Source organism: Heptranchias perlo, chromosome 6 (genome assembly GCF_035084215.1).
Source record: "Heptranchias perlo isolate sHepPer1 chromosome 6, sHepPer1.hap1, whole genome shotgun sequence".
NCBI classification, from domain to species: Eukaryota; Metazoa; Chordata; class Chondrichthyes; order Hexanchiformes; family Hexanchidae; genus Heptranchias; species Heptranchias perlo.
In genome coordinates, this window is record NC_090330.1 from 77596383 (window position 1) to 77616514 (window position 20132).

At 43.1% G+C, this 20132-nt stretch overlaps 1 protein-coding gene across 1 annotated transcript in view; it reads left to right on the forward strand.

Annotated features, from left to right (window-relative positions):
- The window catches only part of LOC137323068 (T-cell surface protein tactile-like), a 166899-nt gene that overhangs the window by 140684 nt on the left and 6083 nt on the right, over positions 1–20132 (forward strand). Inside the window, exons 10-11 of the mRNA XM_067986469.1 lie at positions 6720–7088; positions 9298–9409. Coding sequence (XP_067842570.1) covers positions 6720–7088; positions 9298–9409 — 481 coding nt within the window. The remainder of the gene's footprint in view (positions 1–6719; positions 7089–9297; positions 9410–20132) is intronic.

The window sequence follows — 20132 nt, forward strand, 5'->3', positions numbered from 1 at the left end:
GCTGTCAAAGTCACCACTGCCCTCAACAACTTCTCCTCCGCATCCTTCCAGGGTGCCACCGGGGACATCGCCAACGTCTCGCAGTCGTCTGCACAAAAGAGCCCTGCAAATACACCTACACCCACTCTGCAGTGACACAATGGGTGTCATCAGTTGTGGGTCTTCATTGTGATCCTCAGGAAAGGGCATTATTGCACAAACCAGACAAAATTCGCAAAGACGTGGCAGTAGTGGTGCCAATACAATATGTAATGTGAGTTGATCAGAAATTAAATAGAAGTAAAAACCATGACAAACCCTCAAACGCCCTTGAGCATCCCCTTCATGCTCACGACACGTTTGCCTTACGCTTCCTACTGCACATATGTGATGCATGCCCTGTGGCTGCAGCACAGGTAATGGCAGGTTGAGTGAGGCTGACTGTGAAAGAGATGCACGAGAGGGTGAGTATGAGATAGAGCCATGAGATTGTATGAGGATTGGGTTGAGTGGTAGTGGCGGGATGAGTACTGGCGAGGTGGGTAAGTGCAGGTAAGATGAGGATGAGGTTTGAGTGGGTGTGAGGAGTGATGTGACAGAGTAGTGTTGGCAGTGCAGAAGGAGATGTGGGGTGGGGGCGGTGATGTGGCAGACGGAGTGTAGGGGAATGAGTAAGTGTACTCACTTTGGCTGACCTACTGAGGTCATTGCAGCGCCTCCTGCACTGTATGCAGGTGGGCGATATGTTGGTGGTGCTGGTGACCTCCTCTGCCACCTCGAGCCAGGCCTTCCTGGTGGCAGAGGCAGGCCGCTTCCTCCCGCCCGCTGGGGGGAAGATCTCTGTCTTCCCCCTCCTCCTCACCCCATCTAATGATACCTGGAGTGAGGGCATCATTAAACTGGGAGCAGCCTTCCCCCTAGGCTGCTCCATGCTTTAATTTTTCCTATTTCCTGCAGCATCAGTCAGTGGAGGACTGCCCCTTTAAATAGGGTTCCTCCAGCTGACAGACCTTACTGCGCATGCGCAGTCCGCCCAAAGCACAGCTTAGCAGTGGGGAACCTGGAAGACCAGGTAAGTGGATCCAATTAGGCTGCGATTGTGTGCGGGGCAGACTGATTTTGCCTGGCGCGTTACCCACGCGCCCAATCGGCCCCCCGCCGCGAATCCGTCGCCATGGTAACATCGGGCCCCTAGTCTTTCTTTTAAATTTTATGTATTTTTTAGTTAAGTTTTAAAAATTGAGTGATTAGTTGATAGGTCCTTCGTTTAAATTATTTAGCACCTCCTCCCTCCTCTGCACCTCATTCCCACACTCACCAAATTCCCGGTTGAAAGTCCCCACTCTGTTGACAATTCATAGAGTCATAGAGTTATACAGCACGGATAGAGGCCCTTCGGCCCATCGTGTCCGCGCCGGCCATCAGCCCTGTCTGCTCTAATCCCATATTCCAGCATTTGGTCCGTAGCCTTGTATGCCATGGCATTTCAAGTGCTCATCCAAATGCTTCTTGAATGTTGTGAGGGTTCCTGCCTCCACAACCCTTTCAGACAGTGAGTTGCAGACTCCAACCACCCTCTGGGTGAAATTCACTCTGTTATAGGTTCATTCTGTCTTTCCCAAACTCTTTTTGTAAAGTTCTTGGTATTTATATGGAGTCTCCTGACTTTCTCTTGATGGCCTCAGAAGAACTGGTGAACTAGAAGAACGGTCCCCTAGCTGTACCCATGGCATCTTTTGAAATTTATACCAAGAACAAAGGAAATCAAAAATGTAGCTTTCCAAATAACGTAAAGCTACCAATCAAATGTTATTTAGAAATGCACAAAAGGAATACTGTGGAAAGGTGGGTTGGATGGACTTCTCCTGGCTGAAACTGTTACTATGTTACCCTGCTACATACACTTAAAGACACAGAGGTAGAATTTCAGTAGGGGTTCTGCCACTAGTGCACCACACCTTTGTGGAAGATCAGCGGAATTCTCTGAGATTGGCCATTTATGCGATTCTCCAGGATTTCTGTCGATCTTCTGCCAAAGTCACGATGGACAATCGGGAGAACCCCCTTGAAAATTCCAGGTGACCGAGAATATCTACTATTCCAGGGGCACCCCCATGGAGAGTCAGCAGTGTTCTGTATAATAATTAATACTCCCAAATTAATTTGTTAATCAACTGTAAATTCCCTTTGCTTTAATTTATATATATTAATAACTTGGACATGGGTGCACAGGGCACAATTTCAAAATTTGCAGATGACACAAAACTTGGAAGTGTAGTAAACAGTGAGGAGGATAGTAATAGACTTCAAGAGGACATGGACAGGCTGGTGGAATGGATGAACACATGACAGATGAAACTTAATGCACAGAAGTGCGAAGTGATACATTTTGGTAGGGAGAATGAGAAGAGGCAATATAAACTAAATGGCACAATTCTAAAGGGGGTGCAGGAACCTGGGGGTATATACGCACAAATCTTTGAAGGTGGCAGGACAGGTTGAGAAAGCGTTTAAAAAAGCATACGGTATCCTGGGCTTTATAAATAGGGGCATAGAGTACAAAAGTAAGAAAGTTATGTTGAAACTTTATAAAACATTGGTTTGGCCTCAGCTGGAGTATTATGTCCAATTCTGGGCACCGCACTTTCGGAAGGATGTGAAGGCAGAGAAGATTTACTAGAATGGTTCCAGGGATAAGGGACTTCAGTTATGTGTATAGACTGGAGAAGCTGGGGTTGTTCTCCGTAGAGCAGAGAAGGTTAAGAGGAGATTTGATAGAAGTGTTCAAAATCATAACGGGTTTAGATAAAGTAAATAAAGAGAAACTGTTCCCATTGGCAGAAGGGTCGAGAACAAGATGACACAGATTTAAGGTGATTGGCAAAAGAACCAAAGGCGACGTGAGGAAAAACATTTTTACTTAGCGAGTAGTTATGATCTGGAATGTGCTGCCTGGGGGGGTGGTGAAAACAAATTCAATTCAAAAAGGAATTGGATAAATACTTGAAGGGAAAGAAATTGCAGTGCTATGGGGAAAGAGCAGGGGAATGGGACTAACTGGATCGCTCTTACAAAGAGCATGGGCGCAATGGGCCGAATGGATTCCTTCTGTGCTGTAAGAACATAAGAGATAGGAGCAGGAGTAGGCCATTCGGCCCCTCGAGCCTGCTCCGCCATTCAATGAGATCATGGCTGATCTGATTCTGGCCCCAACTCCACTTTCCCGCCTGTTCCCCATATCCTTTGACTTCCTTGCTGATCAAAAATTTGTCTAACTCAGCCTTGAATATATTCAATGACTCAGCCTCCACCGCTCTTTGGGGCAAAGAATTCCAAAAGTTCACAACCCTCTGAGAGGAGAAATTTCTCTTCATTTCCATCTTAAATGGGCAACCCCTTATTCTGAGACTATGCCCCCTAGTTCTAGATTCCCCTATGAGGGGAAACATCCTCTCATCATTAACCCTATGAAGCCCCCTCAGAATCTTATATGTTTCAATAAGATCTCCTCTCATTCTTCTAAACTCCAGTAAGTATAGGCCCAACCTGTTCAATCTTTCCTCGTAAGAAAACCCTTCCATACCCAGAATCAATCTAGTGAACCTTCTCTGAATCGCCTCGAATGCAAATATACTGCCTCAAAGAACTCTAATATAGGAACATAGGAACAGGAGTAGGCCATTCAGCCCCTCGTGCCTGCTCTGCCATTTGATAAGATCATGGCTGATCTGTGATCTAACTCCATATACCTGCCTTTGGCCCATATTTCTTAATACCTTTGGTTGCCAAAAAGCTATCTATCTCAGATAGTTCCAAACTTCTACAACCCTTTGTGTGTAGAAATGTTTTCTAATCTCGCTCCTGCAAGGTCTGGCTCTAATTTTTAGACTGTGCCCCCTACTCCTACAATCCCCAACCAGCGGAAATAGTTTCTCTCTATCCACCCTATCTGTTTCCCTTAATATCTTATAAACTTCGATCAGATCACCCCTTAACCTTCGAAACTCCAGAGAATACAACCCCAATTTGTGTAATCTCTCCTCGTAACTTAACCCTTGAAGTCCGGGTATCATTCTAGTAAACCTACGCTGCACTCCCTCCGTGTCCTTCCGAAGGTGCGGTGCCCAGAATTGCTCATAGTACTCCAGGTGCGGTCTAACCAGGGTTTTGTATAGCTGCAGCATAACTTCTGCCCCCTTGTACTCCAGTCCTCTAGATATAAAGGCCAACATTCCATTTGCCTTCTCGATTATTTTCTGCACCTGTTCATGACACTTCAATGATCTATGTACCTGAACCCCTAAGTCCCTTTGGACATCCACTATTTTTAACTTTTTACCATTTAGAAAGTTCTATCCTTTTTTGATCCAAAGTGGATGACCTCACATTTGTCTACATTGAATTCCATTTGCCACAGTTTTGCCCATTCTCTAATCTATCAATATCGCTTTGTAATTTTATGTTTTCATCTACACTGCTTACAATGCCACCAATCTTTGTAAACAATTTTACAACACCAAGTTATAGTCCAACTTGGTGTTGTAAAATTGTTTACAATTGTCAACCCCAGTCCATCACCGGCATCTCCACATCACACCAATCGTTGTGTCATCGGCAAACTTAGATATGAGACTTTCTATGCCTTCATCTAAGTCGTTAATAAATATTGTGAATAATTGAAGCCCCAAGATAGATCCCTGCAGGACTCCACTAGTCACATCCTGCCAATGTGAGTACCTTCCCATTATCCCTACTTTCTGTCGCCTTTCACTCAGCCAACTTCCTAACCAAGTCCGTACTTTTCCCTCAATTCCATGGGCTTCTATCTTAGCTAACAGTCTCTTATGTGGGACCTTTTCAAATGCCTTCTGGAAGTCCATATAAATAACATCCATTGACATTCCCCTGTCCACTACTTTAGTCACCTCTTCAAAAAATTCAATCAGGTTTGTCAGGCACAACCTACCTTTCACAAATCCATGCTGGCTCTCTCTGATTCATGAAAATTCTCGAGGTGTTCAGTCACCCTATCCTTAATTATAGACTCCAGCATTTTCCCCACAACAGATGTTAGGCTAACTGGTCTATAATTCCCCGGTTTCCCTCTCTCTCCTTTCTTAAAAAGCGGAGTGATATGTGCAATTTTCCAATCTCGAGGGACAGTTCCTGAATCTAGAGAACTTTGAAAGATTATAGTTAGGGCATCCGCAATGTGCTCACCGACTTCCTTTAACTATTCTATGATTCTTTAATTCTATGATATTGGCCATTCACGGAACAAAGCTATTATGAAAGCCATCTGAAAGTATTCTGGTGATGTCAAACTTAATAGCTTTGCAATTAACCAGCATTAACATATAAAAGCCAACTGGTCACATCCCAGCTGAGACTGGATATGCTGCAGTAATGAAATGGTCAGCTCCAAGAGTGGGTTATTTCTTTAAGCAAACCTGATTTTAAACCTCAAGCTGCTGTAATGAAAACAGAAAATAAAACATATCATATTATGTCCCTCTACCTGCTGCTGTAAGAAATTTTATTTATGATTATATATGGTTGCTTGTTTAGCCAGTTATGAAAACTGTCTACATGGCCGATATTATCCATCTTCTGGTGTATTAGAATCCCTATGGGTCATCTGGTCACAATAAAAATAGTTCAATGTTCACCCAGGGCATGTTATCCCAAATTACTTTGTGCATAAGGTCTTTTTTGGCTCATAAGGAGCATGGGCTTGCCTATGGAAATAAACTTTTGTAATTGACACAAGAAAAAAAATATTTGAAGTAAGCTCATAAACTATAATTATAACACAAATGATAGTAACTCCTTTCACCTACACACTTTTAACAGAAACTGCTTTGATTCAATGATTTCGATTGTTTTCTTCCTTTGGTTAGATCGATATGATGTATCTACAAGGCTGACTGCATTCACTTCTGAATCTACAACAAATTGGACAGTTGGGGAAAAAATTTTGTTGTTTCTGCTTCATTTTCTTTCCTCTGAAAGTAAAATTTTTTATGGGTCTACTTGTTTGTCACGATGAGTCATAACAATTCAGAGTTTGGACAGTTTCACCACTTTGTACCCAGTGACAGTTTTGAGAACATTCCGGCAGAGAAAAGGGTAGGGGACCGATTCCATTCTTTCCCCTCCCAGTTCCCATTGAGAGGCACGAGCAGCTGATTACATGCCTGCTCATTTATAAATGCAAATAATGGAAATATGCCATCTTATGTATGGTCTGTTGAACCATAGTTCGTCCCTGGCATCCAACATTGCCATAGGCAGTGCTCTTTAAGATTTAAATGTCCCAAAAATCTATTAATCAATCAGTGAGCTATCACATGCATAGGCTTAGCAACAAATTCAAAAACAATTTCATTCACAATGGGCAGCACTGAATCTGTCGGCATCACGATACAGTTGCAGGTTTCTGAGGAGGCCACCGCCAATCTCTGCCCTCTCAACTACAGGCAGACTCCCCAATGGAGTCCAGGGAATCAGCCAAAAGTATAGAAATGAGCTTGAGTCCAAAAACTTGGCTGGGGTCAGGGGTGAATCTTGGTGGAGGGCAGAAGTCCTGCCTCACTGAAGATTCGTTCCAATTTCTCTAGTTTATCCCAATCTCATTAATTTGCTGTATGGTTCTGGATATATTTTAAATTGTGCTTCTGATGATGTATCTACATTTAGTATGCAGATCAATAATTAATACTGGAAACTATCCCCTTCAGGCACTGAATCATATATCAGCACTGATTTGACTACTAGGATTGCGCTATCAATCGGCACTGATTCATCCACTATCCTGGGAGATTCTACCATCACTGGACTATCCACCAGTGCTGGATTGCCCACCAACATTCAATCATCTACTACCTTTGGGCCATCTATCAACATTGCACCGTCCAACAGTCCTGGACCATCAATCACCATTGAGGGAATGTCTACCACTATTGAGTCATCGATTAGCTTTGGACCATCCAACAGCACTGAATCATCCATGGAAAATACTGAAATACCAATCAACAAAACCAAATCGTACATAACAATAAATTATTTGAACAGGACAAATACCATTGGCAATACCAAGGCTAACAAGGGTAAATATTACTTAATGGGCGTAGGTAAGGATTTTATTTGGCTTCATATGACTTTTGCTTAGCTTTACTTAGTGAAATGAGGAGGTACAATGACACTATCCTTCAGTCCAATAAATGCAGAGCAGTAACCTCTAGTAAAAGACAGGCCTCCTTTAGATGAAGCATCTATTGCTCATAAGATGGAATTATTTATTTTCCACATATTCAAATCCTGTAACTCAGAGACAGTGGAATCAGTCCGAACATAACAGAGAAGATCTTTATTTTGTGCAGTCTGTGATTTGCATTTGCTAGGGAAATATGCTGGAATGTTAAGACAATCAAAAACTATTTAACTGTGTTTCTTTTAAAAATAATATCAAATATCCTGAGAAGCTTTGTAGCTGATAAATTATTTTTCCATGGTAGACTACTTTTTATCCTTTTAGACTCTTTAGATGATCTCCTGTGCTTATTACCATACCTGGAGCGGAAAGCTGGGAGCTTATTGTTACACAAGAGGGATCATTTTTAACTTTACATAATTTTTAATTAATATAAGTTTTATATAAATTCTATCAAGTGCACAAATAGTCCAGTATCAAGTTCCTTACAGAGTCCTATCAATTTTGATTCAACATTGTACTGGTTCAAGTGAAGTTTGATAGCAGATTGTGTAGCTATGCCTAGACAATTTTTTTTTTCATTACTTTGTGCACTGATGATGGGATGGAAACCATCTTTGCCCCAATGCCTTAATCTTCAATTCATCCATTCTTGATTTGGATGCAGAGACTCCCTGGGAGTGAAATTGGTCTTTGGCAATTGCATAAAATGGGCAATAGCAAATCGACAGCCCGTTTTACACCTGGCCCAATTTTCTTTTCTCAAGTAGGAATCAATCCTGCATCCCATAAACGGCACAATGTTGTGCTTTGGTGCCAATATGGAATGCAACTATACCTCCCACCTTTGCATTTTTTAATCTTCTAAAATATAACAACAACGAATTTTATTGAACTTGTAAGATTTGCATAATTCTGCAGTTAAAAGACAAGGGGGGAGAAATTGGTCTTCCCCAGTAGCACAAAATAGGTGATTGTGAATCGGCAGACCATTTTACAGAACAAGCGATTTCCTTTACCATTAAATTCAATGGAATAGAAAATCTGACGCAATATAAAAAGGGCTGCCGATTCGTTGCCGCCCATTTTCCCCATGGCCGAATACCAATTTCACCCTTCGGGCCTTCAGTTGGGTGTGATTTATTTCTGTTGGGATTGTCATGACAGAAAGTGGTGTGATAGAAATAACATCATGTTTAGTAAATGAATGGGGTGCAATTATATTATTTGTACATCTGCTCAGGAGTGTTTCGTGGAAATTCAGCCAACCCCCACAATTAGAACTACCATTCCTACAGTACAATTTTCCTTGATAAATCCCGAAACATAATTCACACCTGATTGGAGGTTTTGCATCCTATTGACTATTCCCTTTTGGTTTATCCTATGTATAGATGTTGACTAGTTCAATTTTACTGAAAATTGGTACTTTACTTACGATAATTTTTCCGAATTGGCACTGCTACCATATTGTTCCATATGATGGGATGCATACCGGGAATTTGAGCACAGAGGTCAGCGTGCCCATAGTAATGGATGGAATATCACAGGGAGCTTTTTTAAAATTTTCTTTGGGTATGTGAGTAATGCTGGCAAGGCTGCATTTATAGCCCATCCGTACTCACCCTGAGAAGGTGGTGGTAGGCCTTTTTCTTGAACAGCTGCGGTCCTTGTGCCTGAATGTCTGAAATATATTCCTGTCACATGAAGCTCTGCTCTGGGAGCACAAATTTGTAATATCTACTCTATGGGTTTGGTGGGTTAATGAAAGTGAAAGCACTGAGTAGCTATAAGTTATGCAAGCCTGACTCATCAATGAAGTATTTTCCCCCAAACTCTTAATTCCTGTTGCTTTTTTTATCGGTATTGTACATTGGCCCTGAATTTCTACAAGATTCGCCTGATCTCCTGTCGTAACCTCATTGTGACACTGAAATTCACCACTGTTAGATTTGATACGAAGGGGTCATTTTTCAAGTCTGTGTAGTGCCTGCTCAAATTTCCAATTTGTGCTGACACTCGGTGAAGCTTCAGCATTGCGGACTATAGAATTAACCCCCATGTTTGGGACCTTATTTATCATTTTGTTACTGTGTATTCTGCAGAGCCTGAAGGCACTGTTTCAGTGGCAGTGGTGGTAACTGTGATCCTGATCTTGGTGATCTGTACTGCTCTATTATCTTATCTCATCAGATACTGGCAGGTCAGGAAGAAACTGTAAGTATCTTTTTGTCGATTTTATATTAATGCAATTTAAATTTTGATCAACATGTTTACAAACTATTGGCAGAAAGCAAAATGCTGCAAATGCTGTAAATTTGAAATAAAAACAGAAAATGCTGGAAACACTCAACAGGTTAGGCAGCATCTGTGGTGAGAGGAAGGTAGGGATAACATTTCAGGTCAATGACCTTTCATCAGAGCCCTTAGATGTGGGAGTCATTGGGTTTGTAGTAGATATTGGTGGACAGTCAATCCCCAGAGGTAGAGAAATCAAGGAAGAAAAGAGAAGAGTCAGAGATGGACCACATGAAGGTAAGAGAGGGGTAGAAGTTAGAAGCAAAATTAATGAAATTCTCAAGCTCAGGGCGAGAACAGTCATTTATGTATCGGAAGAAGAGGGGTCCTGAGTAGGATTGGAACAAAGAACATAAGAACATAAGAACATAAGAAATTGGAGCAGGAGTAGGCCAATCGGCCCCTCGAGCCTGCTCCGCCATTCAACAAGATCATGGCTGATCTGATCCCAACCACAAATCTAAAGAACACAAGAAGTCGGAGCAGGACCCGGCCACATAGCCCCTGGGCCCTCTTCGCCACCCACAGGGCATTGACCGATCCGAACTCAGCTTCATGTCCAATTTCCTGCCCGCTCCCCATAACCCCTAATTCCCTTTACTTCTAGGAAACTGTCTATTTTTGTTTTAAATTTATCTAATGATGTAGCTTCCACAGCTTCCTGGGGCAGCAAATTCCACAGACCTACCACCCTCTGAGTGAAGAAGTTTCTCCTCATCTCAGTTTTGAAAGAGCAGCCCCTTATTCTAAGATTATGCCCCCTAGTTCTAGTTTCACCCATCTTTGGGAACATCCTTACTGCATCCACCCGATCAAGACCCTTCACAATCTTATATGTTTCAATAAGATCGCCTCTCATTCTTCTGAACTCCAATGAGTAGAGTCCCAATCTACTCAACCTCTCCTCATATGTCCGCCCCCTCATCCCCGGGATTAACCGAGTGAACCTTCTTTGTACTGCCTCGAGAGCAAGTATGTCTTTTCTTAAGTATGGAGACCAAAACTGTATGCAGTATTCCAGGTGCGGTCTCACCAATACCTTATATAACTGCAGCAATACCTCCTTGTTTTTATATTCTATCCCCCTAGCAATAAAAGCCAACATTCCGTTGGCTTTCTTGATCACCTGCTGCACCTGCATACCAACTTTTTGATTTTCTTGCACGAGGACCCCCAGATCCCTTTGTACTGCAGTACTTTCCAGTCTCTCGCCATTAAGAAAATAACTTGCTCTCTGATTTTTCCTGCCAAAGTGCATAACCTCACATTTTCCAATATTATATTGCATCTGCCAAATCTCCGCCCACTCACCCAGCCTGTCTATATCCCCTTGCAGGTTTTTTATGTCCTCCTCACTCTCTACTTTCCCTCCCATCTTTGTATCATCTGCAAATTTTGATATGTTGCACTCGGTCCCCTCCTCCAAATCGTTAATATAGATTGTAAAGAGTTGGGGACCCAGCACCGACCCCTGTGGAACACCACTGGTTACTGGTTGCCAGTCCGAAAATGAACCATTTATCCCAACTCTCTGCTTCCTGTTCGATAACCAATCCTCCACCCATGCCAGAATATTACCCCCAATCCCGTGATTTTTTATCTTAAGTAATAATCTTTTATGTGGCACCTTGTCGAATGCCTTCTGGAAGTCTAAATACACTACGTCCACTGGTTCCCCTTTATCCACCCTATACGTTATATCCTCGAAGAACTCAAGCAAATTTGTCAGACATGACTTCCCCTTCATAAAGCCATGCTGACTTTGTCCGATTAAATTATGCTTATCTAAATGTTCCGTTACTGTCTCCTTAATAATAGACTCCAAAATTTTACCCACCACAGATGTTAAGCTAACTGGCCTATAATTTCCAGCCTTCTGCCTACTACCCTTTTTAAATAACGGTGTTACATTAGCAGTTTTCCAATCTGCCGGGACCTCTCCTGAGTCCAGGGAATTTTGGAAAACTATCACCAAAGCATCCACAATCCCTACTGCCACTTCCCTCAAGACCCTAGGATGGAAGCCATCAGGTCCAGGGGATTTATCCGCCTTGAGTCCCATTATTTTACTGAGTACCATCTCCTGAGTGATTTTAATCGTATTTAGCTCCTCCCCCCCGAGAGTCCCCTGTTTGTCCAGTGTTGGGATATTCTTAGTGTCCTCTACTGTAAAGACTGAAACAAAATATTTGTTCAGCATTTTTGCCATCTCCATGTTTCCCACCATTAATTTCCCGGTCTCATCCTCTAAGGGACCTTTGTTTGCCTTAGCCACCCTTTTTCTTTTTATATAACTATAGAAACTCTTGCTATCTGTTTTTATATTTTTTGCTAATTTCTTTTCATAATCTAACTTCCCTTTCTTAATCAATCCTTTAGTTACTTTTTGCTGTCTTTTGAAGAATTCCCAATCTTCTATCCTCCCACTAAGTTTGGCTACCTTATATGTCCTTGTTTTTAGTCGGATACTATCCTTGATTTCTTTACTTAGCCACGGATGGCTGTCATTTCTTTTACACCCTTTTTTCCTCAGTGGAATATATTTATTTTGAAAGTTGTAAAATAACTCCCTAAATGAACACCACTGCTCATGTACCGTCTTACCCTTTAATCTATTTTCCCAGTCCACTTTAATCAATTCCGCTCTCATACCATCAGAGTCTCCTTTATTCAAGCTCAGTACGCTTGTTTGAGAATCAACCTTCTCACCCTCTAATTGGATATGGAATTCAACCATGTTGTGGTCGCTCGTTCCAAGGGGATCCTTAACTAGGACATTATTAATTAATCCTGACTCATTACACAGGACCAGGTCCAAGGTTGCCTGCTCCCTTGTAGGATCAGTTACATACTGCTCAAGAAATCCATCCCTGATGCACTCAATGAACTCGTCCTCAAGGCTGCTCTGCCCAATTTGATTTGTCCAGTTAATATGATAATTAAAATCCCCCATAATTATGGCTGTTCCCTTATTACATGCCCCAACTATTTCCTGATTAATACTTCTTCCAGCAGAGTTGCAACTATTAGGAGGCCTATATACTACGCCCACTAATGTTTTTTTTCCCTTATTATTCCTTATCTCCACCCAAACTGTTTCATTATCTTGATGCTTTGTCCCAATATAATTTCTCTGTATTACAGTGATTCCTTCCTTTATTAACATAGCCACCCCACCTCCCCTTCCTTCCTGCCTGTCCTTCCTGATTGTTAAATACCCTGGCATATTTAATTCCCAGTCGTTGTCACCCTGCAGCCATGTTTCTGTAATGGCCACAAGATCATACCCATACGTAGTTATTTGTGCCGTTAACTCGTCCATTTTATTACGAATGCTACGTGCATTCAGATAAAGAACTTTCAAATCTGTTTTGTGACGCTTAGTTCCTGCTTTTTCCATTTTTAACACTTTACCTATTACTCCATACCTTCTGTCCCTTCCTGTTACGCTTTCCTCTCTCTCCCTGCTCAGGTTCCCAACCCCCTGCCACTTTAGTTTAAACCCTCCCCAACAGCACTAGCAAACACTCCTCCTAGGACAGCGGTCCCGGCCCTGCCCAGGTGCAGACCATCCGGTTTGTACTGGTCCCACCTCCCCCAGAACCGTTTCCAGTGTCCCAGGAATTTGAATCCCTCCCCCTTGCACCATTCCTCTAGCCACGTATTCATTTGAAATATCCTCCTATTTCTACTCTGACTAGCACGTGGCACTGGCAGCAATCCTGAGATTACTACCTTTGAGGTCCTATTTTTTAATTTACCTCCTAACTCCCTATATTCTGCTTTTAGGACCTCATCCCCTTTTTTACCTATATCGTTAGTGCCTATGTGCACCACGACAGCTGGCTGTTCGCCCTCCCCCTCCAAAATGTTCTGTAGCCGCTCCGAGACATCCTTGATCCTTGCACCAGGGAGGCAACACACCATCCTGGAGTCTCGGTTGCGGCCGCAGAAACGCCTGTCTATTCCCCTTACAATTGAGTCCCCTATCACTATAGCTCTGCCACTCTTTTTCCTCCCAGCCTGTGCAGCAGAGCTACCCGTGGTGCCAGGAAGTTGGCTGCTGCTGCCTTCCCCTGATAAGTCATCCCCCCCAACAGCATCCAAAGTGGCATATCTGTTTGAGAGGGGGATGGCCACAGGGGACCCCTGCACTACCTGCCTGCATCTCTTACTCTTCCTGGTGGTCACCCATTCACTTCCTGCCTGTATACCCTTTACCTGCGGTGTGACCAACTCGCTAAACGTGCTATCCACGAGTTTCTCTGCATCGCGGATGCTCCACAGTGAGTCCACCCGCAGCTCCAGCTCCGAGATACGATCGGTCAGTAGCTGCAGGTGGACACACTTCCCGCACACATGGTCGGCAGGGACACTGGTAGTGTCCATGACTTCCCACATCTTGCAGGAGGAGCATATCACGGGTGCGAGGTCTGCTGCCATGACTTGCCTTAGCTGAGTTACCCCTTTTAAATTACGTTGAAATTAGAAAATGTTAACTATACTAGGGACCTAGGTTCACTAAAAAAAAACACTATCTGCTATAAAACCTGCAGATCTTCCCTTTCTTATTACTTTACTTACAGTAAAATGGTAGAAATACTCACCTGAACCTACTCACCAATCAGCTGCCTCCCCTGTGCCGCGTCACTTTCTGACTGGTGACGTCACCCCGAACTGCCGCTGGTCTCAGAGTCTCGCTCTCAGAGTGAGCTCTGGTCTCGCTCTCTCCGCGCTGTTTATATCTCCGCTCTGGTCTCGCTCTCTCCCGCCGCTCACCGACTGGACTCTCGCTCTCTCCGCGCTGTTTATATCTCCGCTCTGGTCTCGCTCTCTCCCGCCGCTCACCGACTGAACTCTCGCTCTCTCCGCGCTGTTTTTATCCCCGCTCTGGTCTCGCTCTTTACCGCCGCTCACCGACTGGACTCTCGCTCTCTCCGCGCTGTTTATATCTCCGCTCTGGTCTCGCTCTTTACCGCCGCTCACCGACTGAACTCTCGCTCTCTCCGCGCTGTTTTTATCCCCGCTCTGGTCTCGCTCTCTCCCGCCGCTCACCGCTCTCAGGTCCACTACCGCTCTGCAGGAAAAGCAAGGCAAAGCAGCACCTCCTTCCCCCACTTCACCAAACTTCCACACGTACCGAACTCTCAGCACACTGTGTTGTCCTATAAAAAGATGAAAGGCCATTGGCTTGAAACATTAACCTGACCTTTCTCTCTCCACAGATGCTGCCTGACCTGCTGAGTGTTGCCAGCATTTTTCATTTTTATTACAAACTATTGGGCTGGTCACATGATATTAATTCAAATACACCCTCATTGCAGGTCACAGAGTAAGAAGTACAGTATGAATGACAATCAGCACTGCCCCCTCTACAATTCTATTGTGCAGAATCACTGAAGTTCTGAGTTTGTGTACATTTTTGAGTCAAAAAAATAAGGTTGAGCTTTCACTGCAGTTATGAAGTTGGTAGATGGAGGATTGTACAGAACAAGCTGAGCACTTTGATATATAAAGAAAGAATTTGCATTTGTATAGCGCCCTTCATGCCTTCAGGACGTCCCAAAACCATTCACAGCCAATTAAATACTTTTGAAATGTAGTCACTGCTGTAATGTAGGGAAATGCGGCAGCCAATCTGCGCACAATTAAATGGCCAAATAATCTCTTTTCGTGTTGTTGGTTGAGGGATAAATGTTGGATAGGACAGCTGTTAAACTATAATGGTGACTCCAGCTGAAATTAAGAATCCATGACAATTGTAATTTTAGAGGCGTGGATTTTTAGAAGCTTAGCACTGGTTATTCAAAATATTACTGGACAATTATTTGATAAATACAATAAAAAATATAAGCGTAATATAACATTTGAGAGAATGACACCAAATCCAGCTTAGCTCAGTTGGTAGCACTTTTTGAGTCAGAAAATTGTGGGTTCAAGCCCTACACTGGGACTTGGGTCCACGGTTTAGGCTGACGCTCCAGTACGCTGCTGAGGGAAAGCTGCCTTTCAGATCAGATGAGGTGTTAATCTGGATCCCTGCAAATTTAGGTGGATAGAAAAGATCCCATGGCACTCTTGAAAGAAGAGCAAGGAGTTCTCTTGGTGTGCTGGGCACTTTTGCTCCCTTCAACATCATGGCCAAAAAATAGATCAACTGGCTATGTATCGCATTTGCTGTTTATGTGGAAACTGACTGCTGTATTTACCTACATAGCAACCATGACTGCACTTCAGAAATAAATCATTGGATGTAAGATGATGAGGGCTATATAAATATAAGTTCTTTCTTGTAGTGACATAGACATGGAACTCCCCAAGATATCTGCCTATTTTAATTCCTCATTTCCTCTCAGAATTTTAAGAACCACCCTTAAATATATATAATAAAACATTGTATTTTCCTAATGACCCCTTTAATAAGTGTCCTGTCCAGTGTGATACTGAGCCATATAGACCAGAGGGGAATAGTAATTGAAGTCTCCAGCTCCCGATTGTAATCCAGTGATTCCTCCTGGAAAGTGCATGTCGGTGGATGTCAAGTGAGGACAGAGTCGGCTTTGTCTCTGATTACCAACGTCCATGGTTGAAAAGCTGGCTAACACTGAGGTCCAGACTTTCCCAGAATTAAGGTGCATCTTGAACATAGGACCGCCACCACAAAGACACACCCCTGACCCTGGCTGATCTTATGGCCTCAGGGTCATTAACATGGGCGGGAGCAGGGAGTAGGGTCTGGCCAGAATGGGGGCAGCGTTTTGCTGTGCAGGCTTTGGAGAATTTGCCGGTAGCCTCAGAGCCACATCTGCCTCCCTGGCCACAGGATTTCTGTGTATCCCAATTTAAATGATCCCTCCACTGCCATAGCAACACTAGATGGCAAGGATGGACAGCCTCCTTTATGTCCAGCGGGCTACAGGTGCAAATGATGGGAAATACGTTGGATGACGTATTTCCACCATTTACATCCAGCCTGCCCATAAAAGAGATGTAAAAATGGCAGGGCACTTCCACAACCCATTTCCTACATTACACTGAGAGACCAATCATAGGACGGCAGTAAATCCCAGCTTCACTGTCTAGCCTTACACATGAAGGACAGACACTTGAATGAGATGCTGAAGGGCTGCCTCTCCAGCAGGGTCCACTGAGACCTTGACTCAGCACCTTGTGGAGAGTTAGGAAAAATATTTTAAGAAAATGATTTGAGATGATTTAATAATGAAGCTATCCATTTCCAAACTGGGACCAAAAGGGCCGATTTCCCGATTAGGCATACCTGATCAGTGCCACTTCTGACTGGGAAAGGATGTTTGGCAAATCAGCCTGATAAAGCAATATTCTAAACTCAACGCATTTTGCATTGCCACTGGGAGGCTGCAATAGACTATCCCATAACAATGATGAAAACAAACTCACACCAGATGGTGCAAAGAGACAGATAGCTGTTAGTGAGGCTTCTTCCACAAGGAGGAAATTGAAGTGCGTAATTTACATTGAAATAATTATAAAGTACTGTGATTTCAGTAATATTCATCATAATCATTCTTCTTTAAAAACACAGTTTTCTGTTGCCTCACTTCATCTTATTCAGGTAGTGCACTATCACAGCTTCACTATAGCATTCATCAAATAGTTTCCTCCAGAAGAGGCTTGCAGTAGCACACAGTGTAGTCATACCACACAATGGGCCAGGAGTCACGCAGAGCAACAAAGTAATGCTCACTGCAACTCCTGTGAATTAAATTAACAAAAATAGTTACTGCGGGCTCTGTGACGTCAAATTGCTTGAATTTGAACTTTAAACAAAATGTGCGCTATCAACCCAGCCTCTGAACAGCGTGAGTTGCCATGCGGCTGGAAAAGCCCATAGATTCAGGCTGCATTGCTAAAGCAGGCGAGCAGACTTCAATCATTTAAAGTTAGTATTCTGTATGTCATTGTAAATAAAAATTTAAAATTTTTGTGATAAAAAGCCAAAGAAATAACTGAATTAAATTAAAGAAACAGAAGGGAAAAGTAAAAAAAAAGTTTTAATTTTAAATTTTAAAATTTTTTTTGGTGATCTGTTTGGTGGGGTAATTAGTTACTTTCCAGCTGAGCAGATAAGCAAGTTGGCACCTTTTTCAATGATTTCTCTGATTGCAGTGTGTGTTGGCTCTTTAATTCGAAGCTGTCATATTGCCGGTGAACCTCTAGGAGCAAGTTCCAGATTTCCATGGTGCACTCCACATGTGCAAACATGGGAACTTGCTCCTTCAATTCACCACGAAAAACTGAGAATCCTGTTGAGCTCCTCCGTTATTGCGGGAGCGATTTCTGGCCCATGCAATTGATATTAAGCTGCCAGCTTTGCCAAGTGATCGTTAATTTCACGCAGAAGGCGCAGTGTAAAAGAGCATGCATGAGAACGCCGACATGTCTGGAAAAGTGCCAACACATCTGGAACATGCAACTTTCATCAAGGAATCAAAAAAGTCATTACTTGGCACTTGTCACTTTTGTTTGTGTTTGAAACACTGAAGAGTGGGATTTGTTCATATTTATTTTTATTTGTTCTCGGATGTGGGTGATGCTGGCAATGTTGCATTTATTTCCCATCCTGAGGGCATTAAGAGTCAAACCACACAGTGTGCGACTGGAGACATATATAGACTAGGGGGGTGCAGGTTCCCTTCCCTGAAGGACATTAGTGAACCAGTTGAGTTTTTACAACAATCTGGCAGCTTTCATGGTCGTTTTTTTTTAAGTCAGCTCACAAATTGTCCACAATTATTGAATGCAATTTCCTAACTTGCCATGGTGGGATTTGAATGAATGATCTCTAGTCCAGTACCATAACTACCAATTACATGATTCTAATCCTATGTTTCTCAGAAACTTCTCAATTTTGCATAGTCCGAGTTGTAGTTTGTCTATAAGAGCATCCTGTACACCCTTTCCCAGCACCGTATAGCACTCTGATATTAAATGGCTGCAGTTGCTATTTGGTCATCCCTTCTGGCCACTAGTGCAGAAGATCTGGAAGATTTATTTTTTCATAATAGGGCAGTGCTTAGTATACAGAGGACAAATAATAGGCATCGTATGGGAGGGATGGATGAAAAATGGAGCGGATTGGGGCAGGGGTGGGGGCAAAGGCACTGACAAAAGATGGGTTTTGAGGTTTTGAAAAGCAAGAAGGGAGCTTGGCAAGGTTGAGAGAACCAGACAAGATCGAAGTGGCTGAACAAGCAGCCACCAATAATGAAGCAGAATTAGCTCAGGAAAAGCTCAATGTTCGAAAAGCAAAGGATGCACAAGAAGATGCAAGGCTAGGATGGGATGGGACCATGAGAGATTTGAAAGGGAGAACGAGGATTTTGAAGTTTACTCACTGGTTCACAAGAGCCAGTGGACAGGAGGTGGGGTATGATGGGGCTTTGTGCATGTCAGGACAAGGGGTGAGGGATTTTGAAAGCATAATTACCCATGTGATATAGATAGGAGAGCTTTAGAGAAGCTGAGCCTGAAGATGATGAAGGCAATGAATAGTGTTTTAGTTGTGGTGACGGGGAGAGATGGAGACAAAGGAAAAAACAATCTCAGTAATGAAGCAGATGTGGGTGACAAAGCAAAGTTGAGCAGCATGCCCAGATTCCACAATTCCTGACAGCCTGATGTGTCAGCTTGGGAGGTTGATAGATTCAAGGCCAGTTGTTTTCCTTCCAGAATAGTCACAGGGAAAAGTGCCCAAAGTGGCCAATTAGTACGATGATATTATGAGTTACATTAAAGTGGATGCTTGGGCAGATTTCCCCCTTTGTTGTGATGCAGAAGCACTCAATTCCATGACGTAGTGAAAAGGAAATAGGGACGGAGATCCATTACATCAGGTCTCTGCACTCTGCACTCACTACACTGCCACATGATTCCTGTGGTTTCCTTATGGGCGGTACTAGGGCTGAGTCTGCAGTAGGTGCAGGCCCAACAGTAGCATGCAGATGAGGCAAGGAAGACAGATCAAAAGGTTGCAGGGATCCTGGAAGCACTTCAAAGATCTAAAGAGGAGCAGGCTTGTTTATTTATTTCTCTTTGGACCTCAGGATCTTCTGGCTGCTGCTTTCCAGGAGCCAGTGGCCAGGAACACAGTGGTAGACCTCTCAGGTCTGTAGCTACACTCCAGTTTTTGCCCTCTGTTCCCAGCACAAGGCCCTGCCAGGAGGGTACAAATGTGCCAGGAGGGTACAAATGTGGGACTAGGAAATTTGGGCACACTTCTTCCTCAGCAGGCAAAGTGCACCTCTGCTGTGCTGTCCCTGGACAATTGGACTTGTATTCTATTAAATTGCCACATAATCCCAGATTGTGTACAAATGTTGGTGCTTTTCAGTCACTCTTTGTTACGCTTTTCATGTTTTGGAACTGCTATCTGGGGGCAACTTGGGGGAAGCCAGTTCCTAGAGCTCAATGATACTAGGGCTTAAAGAGTTAAGTTATGAAGACAGGTTGAATAAATTTAGCTTGTATTCCCTTGAGTTTAGAAGGTTCAGGGGTGATCTAATCGGGATATTTAAAATGATAAAGTGATTCAATAGGGTAGATACAGAGAAACCATTTCCTTTGGTGGGGGAATCCAGAACAAGAGGGCATAATTTTAAGA